Below are 12,443 nucleotides of genomic sequence, written 5' to 3'. Positions count from 1 at the left end.
AAATTATTTCAAGATTGTGAGAAGCTTGAAATCTTGAAAATTAACGAGTTAAAAAGTAAATGAAAAACTTACACAGTGTAATAAATTCTTTAAAAAAACAATGAAATAACCTTGACGAAAGTCGTTACGAGAGCAATTGGAGTTTTCTAATGAGGCAGCAGGTAGAAGGGTGAAACTAGTATAAAATAGTGTGTGCGAATCTAAAGCCACGCAGATTGCTTTAGTCTATTTGTGCATCGACCTTCAATATAGCGAAAATTTAATTAAACCTTACATCAACAAGCTCAAGCCTCGTTTGAAAAAGGCTCATTAGTATACAAGTGCGTGAGTACCTACACGTTACTCTCAAATCTCTCTCATAGGTTTTTTTTTACTTCTTTCAACCTCTTAGATTCATTCGCCAATATAGTTAAGCCTGCGAAACATTTTGCTAGTCGATTGAATGTATTATACTCGCTATTTTAAATTATTAATAATTTCTCAATTTAATGATTGGAAGCACAATGTCCACAATCAATACTATACATTCTTCTCTAGTGACAATTTATTAAAATATTCATCGTAATAACGAAATTTGCTGTGTTTTATTTTAATATAACATTTTAAGGTTTTAAAAGTAATATGCGTATGATGTAATATTGGTATAGGTACCTAGTGGAAATTTATTCATTCTTTTTACTATTTATTTAAGTAATTTTATGGTAGTTTCTTCCACTTCTGTGCAAAAAAAGCAATAAAAGCTATCCCTCTTATACATTTTTCGGTAAAATAACACCAAGCTTCAATAATTTATATTTATACTCTCTAGGTAGAACGGCCTGTAAATACTAGGTGACATTTATATTGTTTAAAGTATAAAATATGTCTTTGTAAAAATAGTTCTTACGGAAAATTTGAAGTAGGTGTCTAGTTTTACTAGGTTGTTACGCAAAGTTAAATTAAAATAGCTGAAATTTGGTTTGAGAAGTAGTTAGTGAATGGAAGCTTTTATTGCTCGTTACCCATATTTTAACCATGACAAAGATAATTCCTATTTTATTATGTTTAAATTTCTTTATAATATAAAATTTAATATAATATTAAAAGTGAAATAAAATGCGGAAGGTTTTGGATAATATTAAAGAATAATATAAAATATACTATATGTCTATATATATATGTATATAAAGGTAGAACTACAAAAGTGATATAAATGGTTTACTGTCTACATTATGCTGAAAATTTTATAACACTAAAATGGTTCATTCTTCGAGAGAGATAATCTTCAATACAGCTTTGACTACTGTCGTAAGTGTCACTATTTCGTGTAAGATTTTGCCCAGGACCTCCTCATTCTTTTTCTACTTGCTCGGCTTTTTTCTACTCTTATGCTTCAGTACCATTATGCCTTTTGAATTTTCTATCGGAATTATGGAACGTATTTTTCTCCTCACATCAGAATTAATGAATCTCTTACTGCAGATTAATTGCTTGATTAAAATATTCGCTTCTTTCTTTTTTCCTGTGTTTCTAAATTTTATTATCAATTTATTATACATTTTTAAAAGATTATTAATGTATGTATGATAATCAATCTTTCTTAATTTAATTGTTAAAGTTTTAAATACGTATAATTTTATTATAATTAATAGTTAACAGAATAGTATTAGTGATTTATTAAGTAAATATGTACTGCCTTATAAATTTTTTTTTGACAATAATTGTTTTTACTCATTACGCTCAATTATTTTAATTATTTAGAAATTATCAATTACTCTTTTGTAAATATAAACTCATAATCTGCTCGTATTAATTAATGTAACTTAAGCTTAATTGAATAAGATAATTACACTCCAGTATTCAGCTAATTATTTTCCATGCCCTCACATTTTTAACCTGTAAAATCTTTCTAGATGCGAATTTTTAATTAAGTTTCACGCGCTGAGTAACTCTTAGAATAAAAGCTCGCCAACCTCTTAGCTTTCACCACTCGTGTAATAATTCTATCTTAATTTTCTTTTTTGCTTTCTCTCCTTCTCTCTCGATATCGCCTTAAAACTTAAATTATCGGAAGTCGTTCTTCGCTGTATTAATAAGGAATTAATTGAATGATTAATTGTTCCGATTAAACGTAATTAACATAATTTCGATAATTCTTGTTTAAAGTTTCGAAGCACCTTTGTTTATTCTTTTTACATTCTGAACGAAATAATAAAACATATATATATATATATTAAATAATCAATGGTTTAATTCTCTATATTTTATTTTTTACCAACATTTTTATACCATTTTCATCATAAGGATTTTCAACTAGATTTTCGATATTTTAATTAAAAATAAAAAAATTTAGACATAACTTTGCATTATACTCTATTGTTATATTATATCGATATTCTATCTTCAGTTCTCGCGTGCTCCATACAAATTAACTATTTTGCACGAATAGGATTTAATCTGTGGCCGAGAGTCGTACATCTCTAAGTTTTTTTTGTTTATTTTACTCTCTTTATCAGCTATACCTCAGCGAGCATGCATAAATGTAATAAACAAATGTATAAAAACATTCGGTGGTATACATTTTTAATATACTATCTTTACTTTTCCTTCGTATTGTTTGTAATCATAAAAAATACATAAAATACAGACTTCTCATATTTTGTGATTTATTGACTATTATACAGGGTGTAACGAAACGACCGCCTTTTCTCGTAACTGGAGGTTCGGGGTGACAAACTGAGTGCACTTGTAAAATTTCGTTCGAATCGTTCAAGAGGTTTAAAAGTTATTTACATTTAAAAATCACCCTTTTTCGGTCCTTTTCGAACGACTTTGATTGCACAATGGAAAGTGAAGAAAGTGAAAAAACAATTGATGAACACCCCCAATAGAATGTAAAAGTTGTCGATCGCGCGCGATAATACTTTTGCTATTTATTCCATTAATCTGGTTATCAGATTAATTTTAAAATAGCAAAATCCTTTTCACTACATTTCAAATTCAATTCAGTACAATTATCATTGACTGAATTTATGGAAAGAGCGAGAAGACGCAATGAAAAGGAAAGTATCAGAAACTAAGATGTCGCGCCAACGCACTGATAATTTAATAGGAAACGCATGAGGGCATTCTCTTTCTACTAACGAAGCTAAAGAGAATGATTCAAAATCAATACATTGATGATAGAGAAAACTAAACTTACCCATTTAATGTTCTCCAAGTTCTTTTACATCAAAGTTTTTAAGAAAGCTTTAAACTGGCTCCTCGATGATTTCCAGAAAGCACACTATCACTGATTTTGCATTTGAAAACTCGCGAATTTAAGCAAATTAAATATTAACCTACTTTTCTTCAAAACACCGCTTAATTTGACACTTTTGAACTGTTTGAAGTATGCTGAAGAGAAAGAGAGAGAGAGAGAGAGAGAGACACACAGAGAGGAGAAATAATAAGTAATTCGTTTCGACTACTCTTAATCAGCCTACTTCAAACAGTTCAAAAGTGTCAAATTAACCAGTGTTTTGAAGAAGCGTAGGTTAATACCTAATTTGTTTAAATTCACGATTGCTTAAATGCAAAAACAGTGATAGTGTGCTTTCTGGAAATCATCGAGGAGCCAGTTTAAAGCTTTCTTAAAAACTTTGATGTAAAAAAACTTGGAGAACATTAAATGGGTAAATTTAGTTTTCTCTTTCATCAATGTATTGATTTTGAATCATTCTCTTTAGCTTGGTTAGTAGAAAGAGAATGCCCTCATGCGTTTCCTATTAAATTATCAGTGCGTTCGCGCGAGATCTTAGTTTTTAATACTTTCCTTTTCATTGCGTCTTCTCGCTCTTTCCATAAATTAGGTTAATGATAACTGTACTGAATTGAATTGGAAATGTAATGAAAAGGATTTTGCTATTTTTAAAATTGATCTGATAGCCAAATTAATGGAATAAATAGCAAAAGTATTATCGCGCGCGATCGATAATTTTTACATTCTATTGGGGTGTTCATCAATTGTTTTTTCACTTTCTCCACTTTCCATTGTGCAGTCAAAGTCGTTCGAGAAAAGGACTGAAAAAGGGTGATTTTAAAATGTAAATAACAATTAAACCCCTTGAACGATTCGAGCAAAATTTTACACATGCACTCAGTTTGTCACCCCGAACCTCCAGTTACGAGAAAAGGCGGTCGTTTCGTTACACCCTGTATCTCTAGGTATAAAAATTCTTAGATAATACTATCATGAAAAAAGCTTTTTTATTTTTCAACGACAAATTTCAGTAAATATTTTATTATTTTCTCATTGAATTAAATTTCTTAAATTCCAACGTTTATATCGGTTTCTACTTACACCTTGCTCATTCTATTTATACAATGACATTATATTGTCAAAGATAGTATATTAAAATATTTGTGTGGTAACTCTCTTGAATGTCAGATAAGAGAATGGAAGATTTGCGAAAATTTCTATCTGAAAATTTTCCGTTACACCGGCAATACGTTTCTCGATAAGAGCATTTTCTAGCAGAAATGTCTCGCTCGGGGTTGGTTGGATGTTTAAATGGAAGCTTGTACTGCGTGACTTCGGCGTGTGCCTGTGTGTGTTATCGAAGTATTTGTAGCTTATCAGAAAAGCGGATGTACGCGGAGCTTCGGAAGTGCAATAATATGCGTGTTTGTTGCAGGTTCGAGTCACGTGATAATTAAAATTGACGGACCGCGTGAAGTTTCGACAGTGGCGCCCCTGGCTCTGCGGGACACGAAAAGCACCGCGAATCTGCTGATCGATCAATCGATATTAAGCCGAAAACTCAGCAGCTTGACTCAGGCCGATCCATCAAAGCATCCCCTAAGTCAACCACAAGAATAGTTTCGTAGCATCCAGACTATTTACCTCCTACATTCTCCATTTTCATACATTATTCCAAAAAACGTTCTTGAATGCAATATTTTTTAACGTACAATCTCACTTTGCTTGAAGACATTTCCTCTCCTTTCTCTTTCTCTCTCTCATAAAAAGTGTGAAAAAAAATCTTGAAAGAGTATTGTGATGCAACCTATATTTAGACTTGTATTAATTACCTAAGTCTATTTGGTTAATACATTTTTATTATTTATCGTGTGTTTTCATTTTCAACCTGGCCTCTTCAGTGATTGTGTTCTATTTTTTTTATTCTTTATTAAATAAAAAATTATCCATTTTTTATACTATATAAGAGAGGTGAATATTGTAGAACCATTTGTGTGTTGCCTTAAATTTTTATTTAGAAATTATTTTATTAGAATAACAGACCATGTATTTTCCGTTCGACAGAAAATATCGAACTGTAATAGTAGGTCTCTACTAATTTAAGTTTATATACCACTTGTAATTATGAATTAAGAAATATCAAGGGTTCGAAGTGTTTATATGTATAAGAGGAATTCATTAATAAATAAGCTGACTATATGAAATTAATATTGTCCTGTTATATTAATAATGACTAATAAATTATGTAAATAAAATTAATATTATGTATGCGTTATTATACTTCGTTATTCAGTCTATGAATGTTTAATTGTTGTCGAACAAACTTAGAAATGTCTCTGACATCTTGCACATTTTTATGCGAATAAAACAGATACCTATTTAATTAAAACTAGTTGGTTTCGCTGTTTTAGAATAAAATTTAGCCAAGGCAAATAAATTTCATGCCAATATTGGTTAGCTCTAGGAAGAAAAAGTAAACTGTAATAAATCCGGGATCTGTTCGTAACGAGGCCTTAATGGAGTTCACGCTTGTTTTTTAAATGCCTCCACTTTCGAGTAAAAACGATTGAAACTACCCCTTCACCCCTCCCTTAACCCTTTCTATCCCACGACAAGTGAAATTACCAGCAAGCTTATCGGATAATTCCAAGACACTGGAGAGCCTGCAAAAAGCACAATTTTCCAGTTTTGCGGTTTGACGATATGTCATTCCTGGTCATTGCGATTCATCGATTTTCCTTGCTCTCATTCAACAAACGGAAATCGTCTCGCTTTTCTACACCGGGAAATCTGTGGTCTCATTGAAATATCAATCTTCTTAAAATCCCATCCAATTCATGTTTAGTGATTGCATTGGTTTAATCCCTTGAACGGGATTAGTCTGAAGCTTTTAAATTGATAAATAAAAATGGCTCGACTATATTTTTGTTAAATTTCTTTTTCCAAGGAATAAAATCTATCTTCATCAAAAACTTTGCTTTTCTCGTACATCGGAAAATTCGTCATTCGACGCGAAATTAATCTTTTAGGTAAACTGTCTAACCCGATATTTTTATGCATCGCATGCTATTTTCATTCAATTATTTAAATACTCCAATTTATCAAGTGATGCCCAGAAAAAGATTTTTAAAATGAATATGGGAGGATATTGAATATTTATTTAAATTTAAGCATATACAATTTCCTATCTGAATAAATTAATTAAATGAACGAGATATGATTTTCATGGGTTTCTCTTGCAAGAGAAAATAATATAGTCAAATTTTTAATAAAATATATAATTAATCAAATAAAAAGTAATAACTACAAAGAGTTTTCCTAGCTCAATTATTTGTATTATTTTGTTTTTGTCGCTTACAAATTATGAGTAAATAATTTCTTATTTCTTATGTTTCCATTGTTCTTGATTAAGATTATGTCAAATGTATGTAAAATTTTACATTTTGCTGAAAAAAGCGATGGCTCTTTTCAAATTTAAACAATGTATAATAAAATTGCTCACGTGTTATAGAAATTTAGAATTTTTCGTGCTTCGTTTTTATTTCTAAACTTTGTAATTATTTTTTGGTCTCTTTTATATCTTATTTTTATCAATCTTAAGATAAATTACCTATGTTATTTATTCATTAATTTTCATACGAGTAACATTTTAATTTATAGTTATTCCGACCCATAATGTAACTTTTATGGATTCAGAGATTAAGCTATTTTACCCAGGCTTTACACTTCGCTTATAATGGAAAGTTTGCTTCTTCGGCTATTCTATCAAACAGCTAATCGCTGGCAAAATCGCATACGAGTTACCTCAATTCGTAGCCGGAAATTGAGGAAATGTAGGAGAATCGGATTTACCGATCAGCGCGAAAATTGTCGTTTTGCTATTTTTCCGTCAATTGAAATATTTTGTTCGACTGCTGCATGTCCTCTTCCATAATTCCTGCTTTCATTTGAATAGATCTTAGCTAAAATATTTCCTTTCATTGAATTTTAATATTTCCAATGAGTCGATTATTATAGTATATTTTTTTCTGTTAACGATTAATAATAATTTTTGAAAGACTATAGAAACTATAAATTATATTCATCGTTTATATAATTTCCCATTCCGATGATAAGGCTGATGAAAAATGATTTTATAGACTAACAGCAACAAATGAGATTTATCAAACTCACGGACATCGTTCTATTATTGACAAATGATTATTGCAAGATTATCCAGGCTTTGCATTACAATCAGACTCCTATTGAAAGATTTTTACAAGCAAAAAATTGACGATTAATCATCATAACGATATATTTCATGACATTTGGTTTACTCTTTGAGTTTGGCATTAGTTATACCTGTTAATTAGGCAAATCATTTATTTTATAAATTGAAATCAATAGATATAAAAGGGAAACAATTATGCCATAAATTTCTATTAAATTTAAAAATGAGCAGGTATCAGTTTGTTTTGTTAAAAGACATCATAAAATCGATGTTATATTTTAAGGTTATAAAGATTTATTGAGTTTTCTTTGGAGTTTTTTAGTTTATATGATATATTTCAAAACTACAAACCGAGATATTCATGGTAAACTCAGTTTTCATAAGAATTGAATTTATTCGGTGTTGCTCCAATGCTGTTTCGTTAAAGTCATAGAAAAGGATTTTGATAAAATAAAATTTGATATTGATCATAGTAATTGCGAGAAACCTTTCAAAAATAGATAAAAAGATATTTAACATTATAAACGAGTTATTGATCTGGAAAAATAGACGTAGATCTATTGGGACAGATTGGGTTTCTATTCACCTAAATCTACGTTAGAGGTCTTTTATTATCGCTTTAACGGCTCTCCGCGATGATCGAAGAGTACATTTTGGTCACTTCTAGAACTGAATTGCGCTCTAATCATAACAGCCTTCTGAGAATTTTCCGCTAAATTATATCACAATTAAATCTTTTAAAATTATACGATTCATTATAAAATTTTTAATTGATTAAAATATAATTGCAATGAGCATAAACAATTTCGGTAATCGCAAATTTCTTTAAAAATATATACTTTGTTTATTAAAAATATAAATGAATAGGATTTAATGGAGATAAAGGACAAAGTATTTATTAAAAGAGAAAATTTATGGAAAATTTATTTTTATTATTAGCGATTCCATTTGTTATCTAATTTTACATACTTGTCTAAGAGTTTATATGTGTAGTTTCCTTGTTTTATAAATCTGTCAATATAGATTTAGGGGAATAATGTGTATCTATCGAGCTATCTGTCAATCTGTATAATCTATTTATTTATAGATTAATATCATAATAAGACTAGGATTATTCGTAATACGCAATTGCATATTCAATCAGTTTGATTAGCATATCCCCATTATTTGGACATTACAGATTCTCAATAACGGTTTTCAGCAATGGATTCTTATAGTTGAGACGTAAAATATTTAACATTTGTATAAAAATTAAATGTAGGTTTATTTTCCTATTAGATGAATGTATTTTATTGATATCTAGCACTTTTACCAACTTTAATGTGATTATAACAAAGTCAAAAAAATGAATCTAGCTAATTAGCTCGCTCAGTTTATCATGCCTCTGCAATCAAGCTAATCTACTTTCCTCCACTTTCGCAAAGAACCAAAAATCTTTAAACGTAGCGAAAATTCTTTCGATTTTTTTCTTCAACATTTCCTTTACGCTGCTCTTTTAGTTACATCAAAGTGCTCTACCGTACATCTTTTTTCTTAAAACTTAATACATGGAAATGTCAAATATCTATTTTGGCATTAAAAAACTTGAATGACGTATTATTTAAAAGATCTGAAAAAGAAAATTTAGACCGCTTAAGTTTATAGTGTGAACTATATGGAAATTATATTTAATTTAATAATACATTTTAAATATGATGTACTTCTAGATACACAGCTGAAAAAGCCGTAAGAAAATTTTATTGAAGCGAAGTTTCAACAGTATTTCATATTTAACTAAAACTTATAGTGCACTAGTGTATTTTTAAATATAAAGTAGAAAGATCCGAAGGGAAGTCACAAAGAAGCCAGTACAACAAAGTCGCTTCTATCAAAAACTTTTCTTCTTCTTTATTCTTTTCCCAAATGATGAAGTCCATTTTCTCTATTTTAAATTCTTTAGAAAATATCCTATAAAACTTTTACATAAATTTCTACTCTTTTCAATTAGGTTTCCTTTTAGTATTTATATTGATTCCTTAATCGTAGCTCAAATGCACATCTTTTATTCACTGTACCTGTTCCTTTGTATGTAAAACTCTCACCTGACTCAAATTAACTTTCTAACATTCTTTGTGTAGTAATTCGGGAAAAATATATTCAATTCTAAATATATATATATATATATATATATATAATCCGTTAGAACAACAATATCGTAATTCTTGGAGAATCAGCCTAATTAAATTGAAATAAAAATAAATAAAAGTACCATTGATCGATTATAATTAAGCAAAAGAGAATAAATAGAAAGAAAAATTAAAAGGAGGTAATGAAATACGAAAGCTTAAATTAAATTTGATTAATTGCCTCTGGTCTTTTCTATAGTTTGATTTGCCGTAATATGTCTTTGAATGTACTCACTTGGCTTTGTAAGCGAGAGGACAGGCCAGGACACGACCTAAGATAACAAAGTTAGTTTATTATGTCGTCACGAGTGAGTAGCACGAAATTTTCGCTCCGCTTACGGCCCGAGTTCTATTATTGTTTTCTTCCGTCTGAAACTGCTCGTATATATAAGCACGTGAAAAGTTTTTCCATTGAATAGTTCAATGAAGTGATAACGTTGAGTTTAAATTTGTTGTAATATTTTATATGCAATTAAAATTTTAAAAATCTGTATAAACTAGAATACTCTCTCTTTTGCGCAAATTATTTATTTGATTATTGTTTCGGATTGAAAAAAATTATATCATAATGTAAATACACATTCATCTTTGAGAATAATGTAATTACTAATTTTATTATTAATATTCTTATTACTTTCATTTTGAAAATTTTAAGGTTGGTCGAGGCGAGCTATTTATGTAATTCAGTCGAGGTGTCAAAGCAAAAACAAACAATAAACGGAAATGATGATTCAAAAAAATATTCATCTCAGCATTGACACGTGATAATTTTCTTCATATTTGTTTCTATTTTATATGAGTCGTTGCGAATTTCAAGCATATATGTGTTTTATAAATTAATAAACCTAGAGAAAAACATATTAACTTGAGGGAACGTTTGCTCACCTACAAAAACCTCTACAAATGGCATACGTATTACCAACATTAACAGATCGAAGGTAAAAACTGATTATTTGAAAATCACATACACACACACACAAACACAAACACAAATATTTAACAATTATTTTAAGTACATCATAATAGTCAATACACGTTTTCATATTACCAATAAATTATATATAATTTTTTAAATGGATCTATCGTAGAACACAATGTTTTTATGTAGCATATTTTTGTTGATTAAATTTAAATAGCTGTATACAATATAATTAATTAATATTTTAATATTCTGTATTCAAATAAGATAATATTTGTATTATAACGTTTACATTAAATACGTTGGTTAACAATTTAAGAGCATATTTTGATAATTAAAATGTATAGAAATTTGTCATTAATATACGATGATGATGAGTTGACAATCTTTCATATATTGAACAAAAAGAGAAAGGAAGCATTTTTCAGGAAGAAATGATGAGAAGAAGGGAATGGATCTTTTGATTATTTCTCAGTGGCGCACTTGCAAAGGGCTTTGACGTCATCAAAGACTCTCTTCATTTTGAAAATGGCTTCATGCGAAACTAGTCTAATTTTAACCTCACCCACGACCTTTGACTCATTTCGAACGAGTTACGTACAAGCATAATGTCAAACAAGCCCATTTTTCGCTGTTGCTATTTTACTTCTTTACCTTCCTGCAAAGATACCTATTGAGAAAAGAATAGGACGATTTATTGTTGAAAACACAACTTACCTATATTCTGAAAATGAAAAATGCTCGTACGAAACGTCGAGACGTTTGGAAAATTTCTGACGTCAAGCCTGAACGAACAATAAACGAACAATAAACGAACAAAAATCGATAATACGCTTTCAACTCTCCTGACAATTGTTTAATAACTTTCGAATATTCCTCTCAATACTAAATTTAAAACCTAAACACTATGAAGTATTTTTATCTTATAAAATATTTCTTGTAATCTTCCCTTTATTAATTATACTATCAACTATCTCTCCAATGAATTGATTGAAAGTATTTTTATGCCCCATTGTATTTAATAAATGTTGACACAGTAAACTAAGTTTCGGATTTTCGATTGTATTTTTATTATCATAGAGACGAAGAAGAGTGGGTCACTGGATAGAAAAAGTAATTAATTTATTGGTTGTCTGAGAAAGGTGGTGTCGGTGTAGCAATATTTATTTAATATTTGCAGAGCAACGATTTGGTGTGGCGTGGCTTTTGACCGGATCTAGCGAATGCATCTCGATTGCAGTGGTGCAGGGTAGTATTTTGGTTGCAAATGGCCCTTCCCCCACTCGTGAATTGAAACGCCAACCAATTTCGTGCTGCTAGGTATATACAGATGCAACGATTATTGTTATTATTCCCCCGCTCATTCATTCTCCAATCTCCGTTGCGCTGTCTCGGCAAAGTTTACACGATTTCGTGCTGCTGACCCCACCTGCCGCGCAATAAAAATACATCAATCGATGTTTATGCCCCTTCGTGCCCAAACATGACGCATCTTTTTCCCCTTTTATTTTTCCATTTTTGTTTTTCGGACAGGATAAATGCTTAAGCTCGCAAAAGGATCTTAACGCATGAACGAAAAAACTTTGTGGATACGCGTTATTTAATTTTTAATATTTTCCTTGTTACATTTAAGAAACTTTTTCGTTATTCGCAAAATACTAATATTTAATCTCATGAGTTTTATTTGAAATTCCTAGACTTAAATGATTAATTTGAGGTATTATGCTGATGCCAATTATTATTGGACGTATTTGTGGGTAAATTGTTGTTAGAATTACTAGATGACTCACCGTAATCATACAATGTAACGAACAAGAAATCCTTCGATATTTTCGCCTTCGATACTCTAAATTATTCATCCAATTATCCGTCGGCTTCTCGCTGGATTCGATACCAATTTCCGTAACCGTATTTCCAAGATTAAGTACA

The 12,443-nt window shown here is 29.9% G+C and overlaps 1 protein-coding gene across 3 annotated transcripts in view; it reads left to right on the top strand.

The window, feature by feature from the left end:
• shaker (Potassium voltage-gated channel protein Shaker) overlaps window positions 1–12,443 on the top strand; it is a 143,516-nt gene that overhangs the window by 20,911 nt on the left and 110,162 nt on the right. Inside the window, exons 1-2 of one of the 3 annotated variants that reach the window (XM_066730932.1) lie at window positions 9,780–10,165; window positions 10,251–10,533. The exons of the other annotated variants lie outside the window; for them this stretch is intronic. Coding sequence (XP_066587029.1) covers window positions 10,499–10,533 — 35 coding nt within the window. The 5' untranslated portion in view covers window positions 9,780–10,165; window positions 10,251–10,498. Of the gene's footprint in view, window positions 1–9,779; window positions 10,166–10,250; window positions 10,534–12,443 lie in introns of those variants that run through there. 3 annotated transcript variants of the gene reach the window in all.

The sequence above is a fragment of the Prorops nasuta genome, unplaced genomic scaffold (genome assembly GCF_024137725.1).
Source record: "Prorops nasuta isolate Cenicafe-Biocafe unplaced genomic scaffold, Cenicafe_Pnas_1.2 PNAS00008, whole genome shotgun sequence".
NCBI lineage: Eukaryota > Metazoa > Arthropoda > Insecta > Hymenoptera > Bethylidae > Prorops > Prorops nasuta.
Note: the sequence above shows the minus strand (reverse complement) of the source record. Positions and strands in the feature narration are given on the sequence as shown.